The sequence below is a fragment of the Centroberyx affinis genome, unplaced genomic scaffold (genome assembly GCF_046629955.1).
Source record: "Centroberyx affinis isolate AG114_WGS23_722 - 3 ecotype Tasmania unplaced genomic scaffold, CSIRO-AGI_Caff_v1 ptg002296l_1, whole genome shotgun sequence".
NCBI classification, from domain to species: Eukaryota; Metazoa; Chordata; class Actinopteri; order Beryciformes; family Berycidae; genus Centroberyx; species Centroberyx affinis.
In genome coordinates, this window is record NW_027280570.1 from 86,579 (window position 1) to 108,706 (window position 22,128).

Genomic DNA, 22,128 nt, shown 5'->3' on the forward strand with positions numbered 1-22,128 from the left:
AAGACAATAACCAAAAAACACAATATCAAATTATTGCCCAGCACTAAAACTAAGTAACGTAGCTGTTATTTTTCAGCACAACAACCGTTTAAGGTACTCTATTATTATCATTATTATTATCATTTTTATTATTATTATTATTATTATTGTTGTTATTATTATTATTATTATTATTATTATTATTATTATTATTATTATTATTATTATTATTATTATTATTAATGTTATTATTATTATTATTATTATTATTATTATTATGTTGAAAATGAATGAACTGCAGGGAGTTTAATGCACAAACAGGCTGCTTGAAATGAGAGTTATAGCACAATATGAGTGCACAGTTATACTGTATGAGTTACAGTCTTGCAGTCTAGCATGACATCAGCTGTGCAGACCTCTGGCCCGTCCCGCCCACATTTCTAACATATTTCTGCACTGTCCTCCTTCCTGGCTGCAGACTGCAACACCAGATGGTTCATTAATGTTTGAAGAGAGGGAGACCCTGCCCTGGTAAGCATGTATGCATGTTATTATTGAAATATCTAAACAAAAGCAAACATTTTTCAAATGGCTCTGAAAATGAACAACTTTTGAGTTATTTAACATGTTAATGACAAAAAATGTACAAATCTACGAAGACAAAAGCACCAAAAACATCCTCCCACTCCCCCCTCAATCATATGCCCTCTACTCTACTCCAATAGCTCTTGAAAATCCCTTGTGCCTGTCTACTTGGCTCTTATTTTATTTATTTTCCCCTTTCCCTACTTCCTTTTCCCTCTCTTACATGACTATTTCATGGTCACAGGAATATTGTCTAGTCAAATTTATTTGTATAGCCCAATTACAGTCTCAAAGGGCCTCACAAAGCTCACATGATGGAAGAATAAATAAAAACGACCCCACCCAACCTTAGACTCTGAATGAGAACAAGGAGGAACTTCCATGAAAACGTGTGTGTGTGTGTGTGTGTGTGTGTGTGTGTGTGTGTGTGTGTGTGTGTGTGCAATACGGAGAGTGGGTGCTATGGCTCTGACCGTTGTATGCATGTGGTTTGTAATGTTTGTGATCTAGGAATGCAAGCTCGCTCTACAGTTGTACTCATTGTATACATAATGAATATGTTCCATCACTGGGTGGACACACTGATATATGATGAGGACATAGTGTAAGAAAGAAGTGAATGTGCAGCATGGATGAATGCAATAGAAATTAATCTTACATTTGTATAACTCCCATTTCATTAGAAGTCAAGTAGAGGTCCCTTTAATGAACCTTGGATGAAATTACACGATCTTAAAAGCAAAATTTATGTTTAATATGAATATTTTCTGAAAGTAGATGTCATCATGAATAGTACACTATAGGTTTTGGGTTATTTAACCATTTCACAGCACAATCCCTTTGGATCTTCTTATCTGCATCAAGCCAGCTTGAGTTTCCAGATTGGAGATTAGATTGCAAGCCAATCAGCCTATTTTTTTTATAGGCAATAGTTGAAATTGTATTTGTCTCATTAAAAATGATCAGTATGATGTAGTTTAAATGACAGTGTTCAAAATTATTTTCAAACATGCAGCTATCCTAGATTGTTTTGTTTATAGAATCGGAGCCAGTCTTCAATATGCGTGCAAAGTATTATCGGAGTATTTCCAGGACTGTTACAGCAGGGTTGTAATTAGTATGTGGGCTGCTAAAGAAAGTTTAGTTTTTTACAATGCTGAATTGCAATGGACATTATTGTACATTATATATTTTCTTAGCTTATTTAGTAAAAACAAATGTTCTGGTTCAGTTAATTGTTCTATAACTTCTGTTTGACTGTTCTGTGCGAGTGGATGTTTATGAGAAATTATTTATCAATGTGTATTTCATGTCGGTCCAAGTTTATGTCTCACCGGAAGTGGCTGTAGCAGAAACGGAAGTGACCGTAGGATTTCTCGCACATCTTTTCTTCCTCTCTGCTGACCCTAAACTGCACCAGTCAGCTAGGAAGCTAAACGATTTATCATCCAGGATATTGTTAGTGCACTCTGACACCAATAGCAGCCACATTTTAAGAAACTTATCTTCGTGCGTGCCAGGTAAGTGACAAAAGTCCGCTATTTAACGTTAGCTACCTGTCACCATATCTTTATTGACTTTAGCTTGCTTGCTAACGTCGTAAACCTAGTTAGCTACAATTAGCTAACGCTGTGTTGTCCTGATATAACGTTCAATAAAATCTGAATTATGTTCTAGTTGCTATGGTCATATCACTAACTTGAATATGGTTTGTTGAAAGAATGCAACTGTAACTGAAACAGAGTTAACGTTAATGTAGTTATTAGCTAGCTAGCTATCAAGTTGCAACATTAGCCAATGTTAGTCAGCTGGTATTGTTTTGATTGTCTGAGGCCATGTTACTTAAGGTTTACGTTAGATAACTTCTAAAAATATGAGTATATGATTTAACAATGAGTGGAATAGATGATTTAGCTATTACACTACTAGATACTTCTCACTGAAATATTCATATTATTGAGTGTTTTTGTGGATTGACGTTTTAGCTCAATGACAGGTGTCATGTAGCATACCTACTAGCAAGTCACAGTTAAAATTAAATCTAGGGAAGAAGTCATGATCTTGTTACTACATTTAACTAGCTAACTATTCTGTTTTTACTTAAGTATTGACGTAAAATGCCATTTGGCTCCTCTGGTAACCACATCCATAGAGCCTACATGTACGTGTGAGAGCCATAACACAGCTAGACATTACATTGCCCTCCCTTTCCCCATTCAAAACGGCCATGACGTTTCGTGATGCATCACTGGGATCCCTCCCTGAGACCACGTTCACATTTTGCCCTCTCCTCTCTCTCCTCTCTCTCCTCTCTCGGAAGGAGGGGTGTGAAAGTAGAGAAACAGTAGCTATAGAGTTGTATCTTTATACTGGAGGTGTAACCAAATTAACTAGTCGTTATGGCTATGAACAGGCGACATTCTTATACCCCCCGGGTGAGTAGCATGGACATTAAATGTTAAATAATATTATTTTATTTGACTTAAGTCAGTGCTAATCTTTGATGCATTTGTTCATTAGAAGTGGTTTAATAATAATGGTAAAAATGAAACAAGACCAGATTGGTGGTACTTACCATGTAGTGGATGTAAGAGTCGCCGTGTAGCATTGTTCTGTTTACTTCATCAGATCAAGAGTTTTGAATGATAAAACTGTAAGTAGGCTAACTCTAGATCACCTTGAAGAAAAGACTAAGATGTCCTTTTTAAAAAAAATAAAGGCATATTGTTGTTGCCATGAATCCTAGATGGTATTGACTTGTGAAGATTCTGTAAAACTATCACTGAAAATAAGAAAATCCAGTGTTGCTGCTTCCATCATAGAGCAATGATCAGGCTTGTCTCTCCAGCTTTCTGCCCTGTGGATTAAACCCATTAGGCAGCGTGAAGTTCACATGTCTCCACAGCCCTATAAAAGTGTTATGCTCTGCCACAGACCCAGTTCATCCTGAATGAGCTTCTTTGTATGAGCGAGACAGTATGATGGCTTGTTTATTAGGATGTCTGTTCTGGCCCGGGCCATATGACTGGCTGTGTGAGTGTGATTATGTGCTTTGTGTGCGGCCTGAGGGCTCTCCTATCATTTATTATCATTGACTCCTTTCTTGTTTCATGACAATAGATGGAGTGGGGGGAATTATGGGGCATGCACGCTGATGTCACTCTGTGCATTGTTAAAAAATCACAGGTGTCACAGGTTGTCATGTAAAACACAACAAATAGCGTTTTGTTTTGGGCCTGGTGGTCATTTCTGAAAATATTTTGTCATCACACTTACTCTCAGTTAAGTCTAGTGAAATGTCTAGTGACCAAGATCAACATATCAAGAAGATACCAAGAATGAAGAATGTTTGCTGTCAAAAATGCATTTTCTTTGGCATGCAATGACCTATTTCTCTCTCTCTTGCCTCTTCCTTCATCTCCATTCCCCTCTTTCTCTTCTGCCCCTTATTCCCCCCGGCCCTTAACCTTTCTCTCCTCTCCCCCTCCCACCCTTCTCTCTCCCTCCTTCCCCACACCCTCATCACCCTTCTCCTACCCCTTTTCTTCCCTCTCTCTCTCCATCTGTATCCTCTCCACCCCCCACCCCTCCAGCTGACCAGCCCAGTGATCAGCAAAATGAGCAGTGGAGGAGTGGTGGAGAGCAGTAAGCCTGCCAAGGTAGGGCACTTTTCAATACAGGTACAAGTTTTGATGCGTTGGACGGCTTAACGGCTGACAATCTCTCCTCCTCTCCTCTCCAAGGTTGGCTCTGTAGTGGAGGTGATAGGGAAGGGTCAGCGTGGCACTGTTGCCTACGTGGGTGCCACCCTCTTTGCCACGGGGAAATGGGTGGGCGTCATCCTGGACGAGGCCAAGGGCAAGAACGACGGCACCGTGCAGGGCAAACGCTACTTCACCTGCGAGGAAAACCACGGGATATTTGTCAGACAGTCCCAGGCAAGTGAAATAAATGCGTTGTGGTATAATGAGAACTGTTTATATGGATACACACTAGGGTTGGGCCATAGTATACATCCCCCTAGCAACCGATTGTCATCATATATATCGCTCATCCCCAGTGTTTCACGATGATAGGTGTGAGGATTTCAATTGAAAAGTACCTCAATTAAACTAGTTTGCATTGTGTTTGAAAAGTCACATATTTATCAGCTTAGGTAGGTTACCAAAGTATATACCAGTAAATACAGAGAAGAAGACAGTGCAAAGTCATGGTTTGCAGTGGCATGTGGGAAATAATTTGACCTGACTTACTTGCTAACGGAGCTAAACTACCAGCATTTTAGACCCCGGTGTGCTGATAACATGTCTTTAATGTTAGTTTAAGTTCTAGCAGTTGGTTAACTTTAGTCACACGATTTGGTGCTTGCTCATGAAATATTATGATCCCCATTGTTCGCAATGTTGCTTTTGTCCAGCAGATGCTGCAGTTAAACCCTGTGATCAAAGCAGGAGTTTGGGAATTTTTTGGGCTTTATAGTCGTGGCTGGGTGTTCTTTTGTCAAGGCAGCTATCTATGCTTACACCAGCTATCGCCCTACACCACAGGAAACCCTTAGTGTCTTGCACTAGCCTACATTTTAAATTACCCAATATCAAGGCAATTTAAATCTGCAAAAAAATTGGCAAGGGAATTTCCACCAGCAATGGATGGAATGGTCACCTCCCTTATGTTTGTCCAGTCACCAATAATCAAACTTGCATACTGTCATTTAGTGAAAAAAGTTAATACTGTTGTAGGACGTCAGACAATCTTGTTTTTTTTGTCCCCTGTCCAAATGTTGCACTGACAGCACAGTCAGTTAAACTGGTAGAAACGAATAGAATCATGTTTTCGAGACCCTTCTTTTTTCTTCAGAGAAGTGTCTTTTCTTTTTACAGTATTTACTGTCATTACTAATGACGAGTTCCTTCTTCCTGCTTCCATGTTTTCTCCTCTTGTCTGCCTCTTGTGTTGTCCTGACCACACCCCCGTCTCTCTCTGTCTGTACAGATCCAGGTGGTGGGAGAAAGCTCCAGCGCCACCTCACCAGACACTCCTGAGTCCGGCGCAGCCAAGATACCCAAGCAAAAAGGTGGGCAAGGAGCACGGCTGTGGGGTGGATTGAATAAAACAGATTGGATTTTGTATTGATTTGTCTGGAATTCCTGCTTTTGAACCATATATGCATAATGAATGAGTGAAAAGACTGAGATATGAATGGTAACCTTACTCTGCCCAGTAAGCACACCGTTTAACATTTGATATGCACTCAAAACAGTTATGATGCAATTTGTAATAATAGTACTTAATTAATTTCCCCTCAGACATTCCTGAGACTCCAAAAACAACCAAACAGGTAAGCAAGCATAAATTACTGATTGCTTTTTTGTCCTCTGAGAATATATAACTCCTATTTGAAGATGGTTGGATTTCTGTGGATCTGTGGATATGTAGATTTGTGAAATATGGCTTGCACTTCACTGTTTGCATGTCCATATATGAGAGCTGGTTAAGTAAATTACTGACAATTACTCACACTTTTGTGTGCATGGAATGAGAAATGGGTTTGCCCTTTCTAGGGCAGTTTAGTCGGTTTAATTGTGCTAGACAAGACCAATCAATCCAAGAAAAGTACCTAAATCCATTTCAGGTAGTAGTGATGTGACCCTGGACTTGTTTCCATCAATTCTCTTGTTTCTCCTTCGCTCTGTGTTTCTGACCAGAGGTGCTTTGTTCCAGATTTCTCCTTACACCTCCACTCCTCAATTTTTTTCCTCTTTTGTACAGTAGGTGACAGACTGGTACTCGTTTTCTCTTTAGCTTCTCACCTGTTGATCTGACTTCTCATCTTTGTTTTTCTGAAAATCCTTTGCAGACACCTGTGAACATTAAGAAGGTAGAAATATTCAAATTCAGCACATTTGCCTTTGCCTTGGTCATCGTTCATCGCACTTGAGTTGAAACTCATCTTTCGTATTGAAGTGGCAGATTGATATGTTTACTTTTTGCATGGGACATCAAGACGTCACTCATGTTGCACGGATAAATATCATTTTCACCATATTTTCCTTTCTGGTTTTCTTTGGCCACACATCGTTTTGTACTGTAGACATTTTTTGTTTGTTGTTTTCCTGGTGAAGGCATCCAGCATGCTCACATTTAGAGGCCAAAACTCAGACTATTTCAAGGCATTGAGATGGTGTTTGTGAGTCATTCCTCTTGGATCCTTATGAGCCACTGCAGTTTCTCCTCTGTAATATCATTGTTATTGCATGAGTTCACATTTTATTGGCTTGAGTCACCAAGGATTGTTTAATGACTATGAATTCAAATGGCTTCAAAGCTGTGATCAGTGGCTGTAGACTAACAATGAGGATGTTTCTTGTGTGCTGCTAACCTCTTCCCTTGCTTCTCCACTGGACGTGTGTGTGTGTGTGCGTGCATGTGTGTGTGCGTGCGTGTGTGTGTGTCTGTCCCTCTATGTCCTCTCTGCAACTCATCCCCTCCTCCTCTCCTCCAGTCCTCTACCCGTCGCTCTGCCAAGGTGAGCTTGTCTTCAGCAGACAGACCTGCAGGGAGCTCAAACAGCAACACAGCAGACTGGGGCAAAACACCAGTTAACTTTGAAAAGTTTCAAATTAGTATGACAGATAATGGGGACATTTTTCCCCCTAGCTTTCCATACTTGCAGTAAATTTTGTGTTACCCTCCCTCCCAAACATTGCGAGACCCTCTGAAACTTGTGTTACTGATGTTTCAACTTTTTGAGTGTGTTGAAGTGCTTGGCAAGTTAAATCAAGGGTACCTCTTCAAATATTTGAAGTCTTTTCAAAGGTTGTGCATTTTTTGTCCAGTACGATAAGAAGCACATACTTGAAATGCTCACCTGTCAACTCACCAGATCGCCCTTCAAAAGGACAAGGGAAGATAGATTATTGGATAGCTATAGTAGGCATAGACTGTGACAAGAACCTAGTGTCCATACAGTCAGTCTGTGGAGTGCGGAGTGTATCAAGTAGTAAATTACAAAAGTTGGTAAAAGCTGAAACACACAAAATTACAAAGTCATAGAATGACAGTATGTGATATCAAATGAGACTTAAGTTGCCAAAAATAAAGGATTATGTGATTTTAAAGAGATTCATGAAATTATCATAGAGACTGTAATAATGGTCTATACAGCCTCAGCTATTACAGTCATACTGACAATGCTAGAAGCACTTCAGCGTTTGTGCTTCTAGCCATTAGTCCTTTTGTATGGAGGTTGTGGTGCCTTGGACTATCAAACACATGGCAGGCAGGTTATGGAGATGAACTTGGCTGCTCCATGGTTTCCCAATATACGTTTAACATTGTTTTCATATTAATTGGGTTGCTTTTAAGTTGATATATTCATATGAACCATGCAATCATGTTTCAGAGCTTTAAATAATGCAAGCCCACACTCATTTCAAAACTCTCACTAGTCAAGAAAAAGTCGCCATAATTTTTTTTTTTACAGAATGCAAGTTAGGATTAGGATGCATTAGCAGTATTTATATTATTATATATAATTAGCAGTACACAACCTTTATTCATAAAACTCACCGCTTATAGCATTTATGTGCACAAGCTCTGCAGCTTGGTACTTTGAACATATTCATAAATATACCAGGGATGTGATTACTGTGATGGAGACACATTATTGCCTTATTCTCAGCGATATTCTCCTTGAAAATCGACATGTTAAGTGACTAGAGCAGATGGTAGTTTTTGCACTGTAATGTGCTTTTTATGAATTCATACAGAACATGCAAATGATCAGAAGAGGATGGTGGGTAAAACTGACCTGGGAATTCACATTTATGTATATGAAAACACTCATTCATTCTGTAATGTCAAGCTAACCCTGCTGTTAAGTTTTATGAATATCTCCTTATGACGACGATAACAGTGGGGCACGCCAGGTCGTCTGGTCTCTGCCACCTCCCTCCCCTCCCTCTTGGTACGTTCCTCCAGCCGCTCCCCCTCGCTGCTCATGGTACGCTCCGTCAACTCGCAGTGCTTCACCTGTCCTGTCGTCACTGGGAGTGGTGAAATGTTTGCTCACTGAAAACCGGTCACTGGGGTGATGTTTGGTCCTGGAAGGCGCATGAAGTTATGAGGATTATTGTATTTTTACCACATAAACTAGCGCAAGTTCACGAGATTAATCTAGCGGCACCGCCTAGAATGGGATCTTCACTCTTCTTCTAGGTTCATCGGAGTTCTTGTTCTGATGTTGGTTGTATATTGGCATTCAAGATGTTGGGTAGTACTCCACAATGTGGACGCCTGTCTGATTTTCTTTGTAAGCTGTAAGATGTTAACTTGTTTATTTCTCTAACCATCACTTCTCTACTCTCTCTCTGTTTCTTTCCTCTCCTGTCGTCCCTCCCTTCTCCCTCTCTTTCCCGTCCCGCACGTTCCTGCCTCTGTAGACATCTCAGCAGACATCTCGGGTCAGCCTCTCCTCCTCTCTGTCCGGTGATGTCAGCGAGGCGGGCCTATCCTCCCAGGGTGCATTGGGGGCCCCCGTCGTGCCTCAGCCCAGCGGGACGCCTGCGGCAATGGCAACCCTGGCCCCCGCCACCCCGAGCAAGGTGAGTCTTTATTGTAGTGTTTTTTTGTGCACAGTGCATTTTAAAGTCTAATTGGTGTCATTGAAAACAAGATATGCGCAGCAAATCCATAACTTGTTGTTTTTCGCTGAGTGTACTTTTTTACACTCAGCGACACTTGTGATACAGTCAAAAGCTGATGTATTGGGACAGTGTGTGTCTGATTTACTGTTGCCTTTGCAACATGGTTTAATAGGCCAATAAAACCTGTAATCAGAAGGTGACATCCTGTTCTTTTGTCTCATATTTATCTCTTAATGTGACACCCATGTCACACTGTAGAGCAGTTAACCGCACGAAAGACCGACTTGTGCCCTTTTAAAGACTATAGTTCATTTTTGCAGTATTTCCACTTTTGACTGTATGTCACACTTCATAATTTTGTTTTAATTTGTCATCACGTGCATTGTCTTAATGAACCTGTCCCATTCCATCCGTGTTGTCAATGTGTGACCAGGTGGAACCTGCCATGTCCAAGCAGGTAGAGTTATCATCTAATGGCTGCATGCATGCTGATGATATCTGGCATGATGAGCTGACTAACAAACTCCATATGACCCCAGCACTACTCCTCAGTACTTCATTATGGTTTTATAATGTCCCCACAGTGCTTCATGTTACTGAATTTCATGGTCATGATGCATGGTTTTACGTTTTGAGGCAATGGACATGGGCAATGTTAGCTTCCACCAGTGTGTGAGCAGGAAATTGTTTCTTCTTCCTTCACTACTGCATTGCACTTCCCTGTTTTTTTGACAGAGGGTGCTGTTGAGGCCCTCTCTTTCCATCTGTGGTTAACTAAGAGGTTTAAGCCACATAATTGAGGAAATTATTGACGAATGATGGACATTAAAATTCACAGTAATCACCTTATTATGGGTTTTTGGTGGTGGGATCAGATTGATGTTTTTGCTATGTTTTCTTTCCCTACTATCTGAAAAGAAAATCTTGAAAATATGCAGCCATGCTTGGGGAACAAAATCTGTAAAAGCCAAAATATGTATTTCATGATGTTGTTAACTCTTGACTGACTCCTTCTCCCCTCCTGCTCTCCCTCTTTCCTGCCATCCCTCCATCCATCCGTCCTTCTCAGGAGGAGGAGTCGCTGCGAGGCCAGGTGAAGGACCTGGAGGAGAAGCTGGAGACCTTGAAGATGAAGCGGACAGAGGACAAGGCCAAGCTGAAGGAGCTGGAGAAACACAAGATCCAGCTGGAGCAGCTCCAGGAGTGGAAGACCAAAATGCAGGAGCAGCAGACCGAGCTGCAGAAACAACTCAAAGAGGCCAAGAAGGTACATTAAACTCTAAAGAAGATAGATGGTTGGTTGTGTAGCTAGGAAGGAGGGAGCAAGAAGTGCAAGAAGGTAAATGGGAAGCTGAGTGATGGATGGAAAAGTCCAGAAATCCAGAAGCTACATTGGGCAAGAGTCTATGAATCTAATATATACAGTATATTATTGTGCATAATTGTGCCAGGGCGTCAAGATGAGATGAAACGTACACGATCACCATGTGGACATTGGGTCGTTCTAGTCACAAAATAATAACATCCAGCAAATTAAAATACAATATAAATGTGAATATTCCAAATGGGGGGTATTACATATCATGCAACTTGATTTCCTACATCAAGAACTAAGTAGAAATGTATGGAGAAAATATGAATTACACTGTAGCGCCTCAGCCTATGTGCATCTACAGTTATTTTGCACCTCCTCCTCCCAGGAAGCTCGCGAGGCGCAGGAGGCCAAGGACCGCTACATGGAGGAGATGTCGGACACGGCGGACGCCATAGAGATGGCCACGCTGGACAAGGAGATGGCCGAGGAGCGGGTGGAGTCGCTGCAGTTGGAGGTGGACACGCTGAAAGAGAAAGTGGAGGAGCTCTCCATGGACCTGGAGATCCTGAAGCATGAGATCGAAGAGAAAGGTGCGTCAGAGGAGAGATGGGGAGAATGAACGCCTGACATGATGAAACGCCCACAGCTCCTAAATCTCTCTTTCCCTCCCATCATTTCTCTGTTCCTCTTTTCATCTTCTCTCTCTCTCACATCTGACTCCCTTTCCCTCCTCCAGGCTCAGACGGAGCCGCCTCAAGTTACCATGTCAAACAGCTGGAGGAGCAGAACGGCAGGCTGAAAGAGGCGCTGGTCAGGTCAGTCACATGGCGTTGTCTCTAAAAAGAGTTGGAGGCCCTTTTCTGGTTGGTCCCCAAACAGAAAAAGTAACAGTATTTCTTGATGGATTATATTTCGGGGAACGAGCTGGACAAATGAATTCTGGCTTTTGATTGAACTATACATTTCAGAAATATACATTTGTGAATAGACGTGTACTGTTTAAAATAGGTGGTGTGTTCATGTTTAAATGTGAGGACTTTATACTTTGAATAGAAACAGAGAAATGATGACATACTTGAGGAAGAAGCACATGGAGAAATAACCCCCTCTGCTGTCATTTTGAAGATTTGAATCTTTCTCTGAACATACTAGATAGAAACCAAGTGGAAAACAAATCTTGTTTTAATTCCCCTGTCCCTCCTCAGGATGCGTGACCTGTCTGCGTCAGAGAAACAGGAGCACCTGAAGCTGCAGAAGCAGATGGAGAAGAAGAACACTGAGCTGGAGACCCTGAGGAGCCAGAAGGAGAAACTGCAGGAGGAGACGAAGCAGGCCGAGGCCACTATCGATGAACTGAAAGAACAGGTAAAGTCAGAGAGGCAGGAGAGAAAAGAGGGGTATCTGTCCGAGGAGACCAGTGGGTTGAAGTGGTTAGAGGGAGAGTGTTTGAATGAGAGATGATACAGCTTTCATGACACTGCACTATCCTGATATTAAAAGAAATTAAGTTGAAATTGAAATGTAGCTCATGACAGAACAGGTTTAGATTGAGCTACTTCTTTCTTCCTTAGTATGAGCATTTAAATGAACAGAGAGGACAGTGTTCTTGTTACTTTGTCATCTCATAATTGAACTGTATATGTGTGTGTGTGTGTGTGTGTGTGTGTGTGTGTGTGTGTGTACTAGGTGGATGCTGCTCTGGGCTCAGAGGAGATGGTGGAGACCCTGACAGAGAGGAACCTGGACCTGGAGGAGAAAGTCAGAGAGCTGAGAGAGACCGTCACTGATCTGGTCAGCAAAGCAACTTTTATGATGCTCTTACATGCATGTTAGTCACACAGTGGACAAATACAAGAATTGAGTCCTGTAGTTTGCAGAAAATGCTATATGTTCAAGGTGAACAAAAGTGAATACATGACCTTTTTCCATTTTGAAGTGTTGTTTATTCCTGGATGAAATCTCTCTATGTTCCACATCTTCTCCTTACATGTTGTGTTATGTTCTATTAAATATAAGATAAATATATCTTATATTATATTTACATTTTAGTCATGTAGCTGATGCTCTTAGTGCCCTTAGAATATTCCTGTAACTATAGTGCAGGGAAAATAAATAGAATAAGCCTAAGGAGAGCCAAAGAACATCTCACATCTCCCTTTGATCGACATCTCACTGACCTCTGACTTTTCTTCCTCCACCAATAGGAGGCCATCAATGAGATGAATGACGAGCTGCAGGAGAACGCCAGGGAGACGGAGATGGAGCTGAGGGAGCAGTCTGACATGAGTGGATCGAAGCTCAGAGAAGCCCAAAAGAGGGTGGAGGCCGCTCAGGAGACCATAGCCGACTACCAGCAGACCATCAACAAATACAGGGAGCTCACCGGCAGGCTACAGGTGGGTGGAGAGATGGAAGCACACACATACTACAGACATGAGCGGAGGATGCACTAGAGGCTACGGCTCTGTGTGCAGGTCCTGGAAAAGTCTTAAAATGTCTGAAAATATATTCTGCAAACTCAAGGCATTCAAAGGTCTTGCATACAGTTAAATGAAGCATTTTAAGACTTTTTTTCTTTTAGAAATCAGCCCAGTCATGCGGACCTATATTCTGATAGTTTTAAAATGTTTTTATTATCACATTTCTTCCATTGGCGAAAATGATCTTGCATTTCATTCTAACTGGCAATTAAGGTCTTAAAAAGTCTAAAATTTAACTCGATGGAACTTGCAGACACACCACAAGGTGCTCACTGCACTGTCGGGTCTCTGTGTGGGTGTGTGTGTGTGTGTGTGTGTGTGTCTATATATTTATGTGTGTTTGTGCTTTTCTCTGTGCATTAGGAGGCCAACAGAGAGCTGACCAACCAGCAGAATGCCAACGCTGAGCAGGTTCAGCAGCCTCCTGCAGAGCTCTTTGACTTCAAGATCAAGTTTGCAGAGACCAAAGCCTACGCCAAGGTAGGAGACAAGCATGCGTCATCACGCTAGGGATGAGGATGAATAGGATTTTACCAGCCACTTCTGAGTCCTCTTACTGATTCTGAATTCCAAGATTCTCAAAACTTGTAAAAAAAAACAAAACTAAAGCCTAACCCGTTTCAGACAGAAAATCCAGCAAAAAGGATGGATTGTAAACTGTGGCCTTCTATTGAATTGTCAAATGTCCTTAGAGAAATCCAATAGTCTATTACTCATGAATTCAAACAATAGCACTTACAGCTCTTGTTAATGTGCATCTATAAGCCTAGCTGTCACATGGCATCATCTGTGTATCTGATTGGATTGGGCTTGAATTTTTTGCATTAGTGATAAGCTCTATATAGGGCTGTAGTGCTATTGTGGTCCGTGGCCTTCATTCTCTTACTTCCTTACAGACTAACAATCTCAATCTGTGTCCCCAGGCCATTGAGATGGAGCTGAGGAAGATGGAGGTGGGCCAGGCAAACAGACAGGTGTCCCTCCTCACCTCCTTCATGCCCGACTCCTTCCTCCGCCACGGGGGAGACCACGACTGTATACTGGTGCTCCTGCTCATCCCCAGGCTCATCTGCAAGGTACGAAGCTGTGTCTGTGTCTTTGTGAGTGTGAAGTAAGAAGCCATAACACTGATTAGGGAAGTGGGCAAGTGTGTACATGCGTGTTTTTAAAAATTATGAATGTACGTAAACTTGATTCCTATATCTGAATTACTTCTATTGTTCTTAATCTGTCTCTGTACCCGATGTGTATGTGTGTGTGTGTGTGTGCCTTGTGTCCTCTCCCCTTTAGGCTGAGCTGATCAGCAAGCAGGCCCAGGAGAAGTTTGACCTGAACGGGAACCCGGTCGAAGGGACGGGGATGAGAGGACCTCCAGGAGAACAGCTCAGCTTTGCCTCAGGACTGGTCTACTCCCTCACCCTGCTGCAGGCCACCCTGCACAAATATGAACAGTAAGCAGCTTCATCACTGGTGTATCTGTGAGACCGGAGCGCAAGATAGGGATTCACTAACACTGGTGTTAGATATCAGGCCGTTACCAGGCTAGAATAGGATATTGGTATCTGACACCTTTGAAAATGAGTCAAGAGCCATGTGTGACTTAGTCAGCAATAAAAGCAGTGTCCTGATTGTCTTTATTTTTCACTCATGGGAAGATACAGTATTAGATCTCTGTAATGGAAGTAGATTTTATCAGAAGCATTTTTGTCAAATGACACAAACTAATGATCTAAAGTTCTATTTTTAATAAACAGAGATTTCGAATTTAAAGATATAACAGTAATCTTTTAAATTTCTGCTCCTTCACTTTATGGTGGAATTGGTACCATATTGGTACCATATTGGTAACACCAATAATCTTAATATTTATCACTTATGCATATTTCCCTGTAACCAAATCTAATAATCTTACTAGTAAATCCTCACTCAAGGTCAGGTGAATGATCAGTTAATTGGTAGCAGGAGAATGGGATGTGTCAAATTCTGTTACATTTCATTGGTGTCTAATTGCTTTTTGATTACATAAATTGTTTACCTGCTGATTGAGGTATAGGCTTAATTCAATAACAACATGGGCCTCTCTATTCATTCTCCTCTTCCCTGCCTTGATTCTAGGGCTCTGAATTCCTGTAGCGTGGAGGTGTTCAAGCGGATGGGCACTCTGTACTCAGAGATGAGCGTCCATGAGCGCTCTCTGGATTATTTCATCGACCTGCTGCACAAAGACCAACTGGACGAGACCGTTCAGGTGGAGCCCCTGACCAAGGCCATCAAATACTACCAGGTAAACAAAACAGGGGGTTTTACATTAAAGAGCTCACCAGCGTGCTATCTAGCTTCTAAAAACACATTCATCACACACACAGGCATACAGGCAAGAACTTAAGTCACTTGGATACACCACATGGGGATTTTATATATAGGCTAATACATACAATATTACAGACCCATCAAGTTAATTTTAAGTTGAGAGCAGAATCCTTATTGTCAACACCATCACCTTGCTTCATATGTAAAAACACATCCTCCTCTCACTCAGAGTAATTTAAACATAAACATGTAGATTTGATTGTATACACTGTTTATTCTTATCTATAACTTGCTGCTGTTCTGTCTTCCAGCAACTGTACAGCATCCATCTGTCAGAACACACTGAGGACTGCACAGTGCAGCTGGCCGACCACATCAAGGTACTTAAAAGCTTCCTCAGCCATGTGATTTTCCACTTTTTTCCTGGATTTCAGGCTTGTGAACATATCACTAAACTGCACTGCAAACAGGAGCAGATTAGTTTCTATGCAGTCTTTATGTTTTATCAAGGAAAAAGTACATAGCTGTACATGCAGGAGGAATCTCAATGCATGAAACTTATTGACACCAAAGGAAAAGTGAATATAAATAAGAATATAGCAAATGGAAGTGACAATTTCACTGTGTAACAAATCTCATTTTGGAGCTACTCTTATCTGGAAATCAAAGCAGTTTAAATATCAGTTGATTGACTGGTTTTTGTGAATAACTGACAAACCTGACCCCCCCCTCCCCACCTCCAGTTTACCCAGGGTGCCCTGGACTGTATGGGAGTGGAGGTGGCTCGTCTGCGGGCCTTCCTGGCGGCGGGTCAGGAGAGCTCCGGCCTCGCCGTCCTTCTGAAGGACCTGGACACTTCCTGCTCCGACATCAGACAGTTCTGTAAGAAGATCCGACGCCGCATGCCTGGAACAGACGTAGTTGGAGTACCTGCCGCTCTCAATTTTGGACAACCGGTATGGGATACACACACACACACACACACACACACATTACTGTTTGATTGACATCTCTGTGGTCCAATGATCAGCATCCTCTAAAGCACAGGCAAAGCACAGCATGTTAGCAGTGAATAAATGAGTCAGTGTGATGGTTGATGTGGGATAGAATACAAGTTAAATCTGAGAAGGTGGGACCACTGTCACTATATCTCCTGCATGATTGATCTACAGTGTATGTTTGATTGACATGTCATCTCACCAACGGCAGGTGGCGGAGACGCTGACAGAGTGCAGGCGCCAGCTGACCCGCGTGGTCGCTGTGCTGCAGGAAGTGGCTGCAGCCGGAGCTCAGATGGTGGCTCCGCTGGCTGAACAGGAGGGGATCAACGCTCTCAAACTAGAGGATAACACCTTCAAGGCTGTGGAGCAGGTAGAGTGACTGTTATTAGCCATGTGGCATTTGCCTGATACTCATCTATAATTTATATTACACATGGCTTCAGAAAATGTACATGGGCCAAAAAACGATATGACACATTGGCAACTTTATGGTGCAGTAGATTGGCAATAATGCCTTAAGTGAAGATGTTGGGGTAACTTAGTGGGCTGTAAGTAACAAAATAATCATTAAAAGTTTTAGGTTATGTTCTCCTCTACACAGTTGAACCAAATACTTTACACATAAATAATTGGCCACTTCACTTGAATGCTCTAAAATCTTCCCTCTCTGCCTTTCTATTTTGATTAAATTAAAGATTTGAGGTGGTGTGGATTTTACAGTGGTCATTTGGCAACATTACAAAACTGACTCTGACCAGGCCTTGGCCAAATAATACTTGCAAATATTTATTCATATTTGTTGTAACCTGCATGCTGGGTTGGTTTTGCATCAGGAGAATTCACAGTGTCATGATAAGTTTTCAGTTAAAAAAAATGTATAGTGAATTGATCTCCTTTTCCTTGTTCTCTAACACTTTGTGGTCTTTGCTCCACCAAGGTATACGGCTCCCAGGGTGTGAATGCCCAGGAGTGTCTGCGTCAGTCCTGCAGCTCTGTCATCACTACCATGAACAAGATGGCCACTGCCATGCAGGAGGGGGAGTATGATGCTGACAAACCACAGGGCAAGGTATTTACTGTATATGCCTTAGCTTTTCCACATTGGTGAATCACATAATCCAGGCCTGCATGATGAATTCAGTTTGTTGAGAAAAGTTGATAAAATATCGAAAAGTAGGAATTTGATTTACACATCTCTGCCCTTAATCTCTCTCACCCCATTCCTCTCCTCGTCTCTTGCTCATGCCTTCCATCCCCTCTCTTTCCCTCCATCCCTCCCTCTCCTCAGACTCCTCCAGTGGAGATGCGAGCAGCCGCCCTCAGGGCAGAGATGACAGACGCCGAGGGTCTGGGAGTCAAACTGGAAGACAGAGAGACGGTCATCAAAGAGGTCAAGAAGTCCCTCAAGATCAAGGTAACACACACATGCAAACAGACACATAGAGCCAATGTACATCCATATGTACTTTAGCAGAGGCAGTTATGTGCATTCCTTGTATGTTTATATTCTAACCCACTCCACAACCTCCCCCACTTCACCTGTCCCTCATCCCTCTCACCCACCCCTTTCTTTCCTTCCTCCCTCCCTCCCTCCCTACCTCTTCTCCCTACTTCCATCTCCCCAACTCTTCCCTCTCTCTCTCTCGCCTCTCTCTCCCAGGGAGAAGAGTTGAGCGAGGCCAACGTCCGTCTGAGCCTGCTGGAGAAGAAGCTGGACACCTCCACCAAAGACGCCGATGAGCGGGTGGAGAAGATTCAGACCAAACTGGACGAGACCCTCGCCCTGCTCAAGAAGAAAGAGAAGTAAGAATGATAGACATAGATGTAAACAGAGAAGAGATTGACACATTTGCACATTGTAGGCAGATTGTATGCAATTGAGGTGTGAAATATTTCTCCCCTTAGGATGTTTTGTTGCATATTTTCTCACTCTGGGTAACACTGTCTCACTCTCTCTGTTTCTCTCTACACCATTTCCTTATGTGCATCCCTTCTGTCTCCTTCTGCTCCCTCACCCTCCTCTTTCCCTCCTCTCCTCCTCAGGGAGTTTGAGGAGACGATGGACGCTCTGCAGGCGGACATCGACCAGTTGGAGGCCGAGAAGACGGAGCTGAAACAACGCATCAGTAACCAATCAAAGGTGACCATCGAGGGCCTCAGAGGCCCGCCCGCCACTGGAATCGCCTCCATCGTCCAGGGAACCGCTGGAGGTAAGTTAGTGTGTGTTTTTGTGTGTATGCAGGTGGGGGTTATGTATCCTCCTCCTTTGCTTTATACACTTGGGTGCCATCTTGCATTGGAAACAAGACATGGGGATGAAAAATCTAGAAAATTATTTTAACTTCCAGGTCTTGACAATTTGGGAATTACAACAAAGTCAGAGAAAGTTTTGAAAAAAATTATGTTGTTCAGACACAACCCAGCAGATGGAGTCATAGTGACTGTATGTCTGTCAGATCTAATATGAACTCCCTCCCTCCAGCAGGTCAGGCTCCAGCCATGGCAGGGCCGACGGAGATAGTGGACTCCCCTCTCCTCAGGCAGCAGGTGGAGGCCCAGAGACTCGGCATCAAACACCTCAAGAACGAGAACAACAGGCTCAAGGTACACTGGCTTTCAATCCTGTCACTTTTGGTTGAGGTTTCCCCACATGCACTTTGGTGTTGTGTCGGCTGGGAAGACTCACCTAGAGTATCTTTTCTCTCCAGGCCGAGAAGATGAGAGCCCAGCTGGCCTCCCTGCCTCCACTCCGCCTCCCCAAATTGCCACAAATAGCCAAAGAGGGCTCCTCGCCTCCAGAGGGACTCAACACCGGCATCTACCGCAGGACCGACCAAATGCTGGCCACACTGCTGAAGCTCAGCGCAGAGGTTAAAGTGGTGGACATCACCGGGAAGACATCAGGTGTGTGTGTGTGCATTTACTTGTTCCATTAATAAGAGACTTTACAGATCCTATAGCTGCTGTTCCCAGCTGTATGAAGTAGTTGATGTTGTTGCTCTCCTCTCCCGTGTTTCTTCCAGTCAGTGCCAGTTCCCAGCTGCTGGAGCAGACGGCTCGACTGCACAGCCTCAGCAACGCTCTGGACAAACTCAAGGTAACGACTTCTTCACCATCCTGTTTCCTGTCATCAGAAGTCTATTCATTTCTACAACCAGAGAATCATCAGCCAATCACATACTGGCGTTTGTCCCTGCTATCACTCCACTGCTGCTACAGCTAGCCGTCAGCCAGAGTTAGTCAGATTTTATGTGCTGCATTTGCTGTCTTTATCCACCAGCCTCCATTCAAATTATGGCCAGTAAGGACAATTTTGCACTAACCTAGACTAAAAATATTTTTTTTCCTGAACGAACAGGCCAGTAAAATGTCCTTCCTTGTCCATAGATTTCCCCAAGTTCTTTCCCCATCTCTTGCAAATTCTTGCTATTTTGCAAATAGTAATATGTTTTGAAAATGCTACTTTCTCTTCACTTTCTCAGGGTGAAGTAGCTGAACATGTAGTGTCATATCAGCCAGGAGCAAAGGCCTCCTCTGACTTTGCCACCTTCCCAGTCTCCTCCTTTGTTAAGGTAATACACACACACACACACACACACACACACACACACACACACACACACACACACACACACACACACACACACACACAAGTTCCATATGATCCATTACCAAGGTTTGTGTTACCAAGTGTGAAGTGACAGGTGTACCTACCTGCTTTCTAGAATCTTTTTCGCTTTCCATGTCTGTCATTAAAGATGAATTATTGATCTTTACTTCTCTATTCTCTGCTGTTCTCCTAGGCCAAGGAAGAGAAGCAGGGAGGAACGGTGTTTGTGGGTCGTGTTGCCATCCCCTGCACCCGCGGACAGGAACAAGTCCACCGCCTCGTTCTGTCGCAGCAGCAGCTGCAGAAGGTGCACCGCCTCCTCATGGCCTAAGACGGCACGCCATTGCCCCGCGCCCACGACTGACAGCGTGTCAACAAAAACACAGCACAGTTTTTGTTTTCTTTTCCTTCTCATTCCAACTTCCACCTAAGCTTAGCATTCTCCTCCATTTTCCCTATTGCTCTTCACATTCTCTCAGGAAATTTTATCCAACATTTGTGACATTATATAACTGCAGTTCTAAACTTAATGCCAAAGAGACACAGCGGTGTGTTCTCATTAAGTAGAATATTGGTATAATCAGAATGCTGTTGGATGTTTTTGAAATTTCCAGAATGAGTTGACACCTGAATGTCATGTCATGTAGGTAGGACTCAAGTGTACGCTGAAACAGTTTATTTGTGGAAGCACCAACTTTGGTAACTTTTTGGGGAAATGGAAAACCAGCACTAAATTTATTTTTTGTTAGGTGTATTTGGAGCTCTCAAGGCTTTTTGTCTTCCTTCGTATTTTTTTCTATTGTAGATAATTCGGACAATAACAGCAACCAATTCAATTCCCTAAAACAATGTTAAGAAATGTAAAGCCATGTCATTTGTAAGTTATAAAATGTTTTGCCTGTCCATGAGTTGAGTCAGAGCCCATTGACTGTAATGCATTCTTGACAGAAATTACCTACTCCTGTTTACAATCTAATATGAAGGTCCATTGTCAATTCACAACTGTACATTAGACGTCTAGGTTTGGTTGTTTGGGAATGTTGAAGCAATTTATATGTAGGATTTTTCACACTAATTCACTACAGTTTAGGGCAGCAGGTTGTAAGTTTAGAATATTTTAATCACATTCCTACCCAGCTTTCAGTGACCTTATACATGTAATACTGTGTACTATTTAATACAGTTTGGTAGGGATAAGTTTGTCTGCACTTGAGTGACACGCTACAATATTCTTCTTGAAACTTTCTGTCATATGTATCTGTACTGTTTACAAGCTGGCTCGATTGATACTGTCATACAAAAACAAATCTTGTTAATCTGATATTTGCTCCATGTAATGAGTTCTTGCCTCCAAAAATCAGCTACTGTAACGTGTGGTAGTAGAGAAAAGGTGTCCAAACCTCCAAAGCCATAACAGTTTTTATACCAGAGGGCTAAGTGTGAGTGAATAATTGCTTTACTGTCTTTACATACTAATGCCTGTTGGGTACTGTTAAACAAGACATGCCAATAAAGTTTTCTTTCAACGTTATGAACTGTCTTTACTTTTACATTGTGTACTTTTTCCCTTAAAAAAAGACCCTAGCCTCACAACTTAGATCAGTTTGGTACTATTGAATGAATTTACATGAAGATTTATGCCAGACTAAAATGTGGGGATGCAATTTTACATATCAAATGAGAGATTATTACACTTTGTTGCAGTAGAAGGCCAAAATGAACAAACTTGACACCATTTTGTTGTGTGTCTTGACATGAGGAGACTTCAGGAGGATAAGGAAGTTACAACTTTAATGGTTGTGACTTTTAAAATGAAATTCAAGGACATTTGTCAACACACAAATTAAGTCCTGTCAAATCCTAGCATCCTCTTTAATAGAAGACAACACAACGCTTTACAGAATAAAATAAGAGCAGTACCTCAAGAAATGCTTTCAAATTAAAAAAACAAACAAAAACAAAACAATTTTTAGTGCCAAAGAATGAATTCAAAAAGTTGACAATCCAAACAACTAAAAGACGTACCACTGTATTAGATGTGGAGCATTTCTGCATCCACTAAGTGAAACATCAAATTTGAGGAGAGCAGCGCTTCAGGTCTGCTGTCTAGTTCTGTTACAACACAATGGAATAAATCGTGAAATAAAACACTACTGTACATCAGGTAAGAGACAAGAGTAGATAACACAAAGAGTGGAATTTG

At 42.2% G+C, this 22,128-nt stretch overlaps 1 protein-coding gene across 1 annotated transcript; it reads left to right on the plus strand.

Annotated features, from left to right (window-relative positions):
• Positions 1 to 2,963: 2,963 nt before the first annotated feature.
• LOC139655523 (dynactin subunit 1-like) lies at positions 2,964 to 21,456 on the plus strand. Its single transcript, XM_071532959.1, has 32 exons — positions 2,964 to 2,999; positions 4,158 to 4,223; positions 4,308 to 4,502; positions 5,557 to 5,638; positions 5,871 to 5,902; positions 6,422 to 6,442; positions 7,067 to 7,090; positions 8,480 to 8,566; positions 9,018 to 9,167; positions 9,643 to 9,666; positions 10,279 to 10,476; positions 10,910 to 11,114; positions 11,261 to 11,339; positions 11,730 to 11,889; positions 12,211 to 12,315; positions 12,729 to 12,920; positions 13,368 to 13,484; positions 13,928 to 14,080; positions 14,295 to 14,455; positions 15,120 to 15,288; positions 15,626 to 15,694; positions 16,058 to 16,270; positions 16,524 to 16,685; positions 17,253 to 17,384; positions 17,604 to 17,729; positions 17,976 to 18,118; positions 18,359 to 18,525; positions 18,798 to 18,919; positions 19,024 to 19,219; positions 19,339 to 19,412; positions 19,798 to 19,887; positions 20,119 to 21,456. Exons 1-32 carry the CDS (start codon positions 2,964 to 2,966, stop codon positions 20,254 to 20,256), a joined length of 3,888 nt encoding a protein of 1,295 aa, XP_071389060.1. The 3' UTR covers positions 20,257 to 21,456.
• Positions 21,457 to 22,128: the final 672 nt, after the last annotated feature.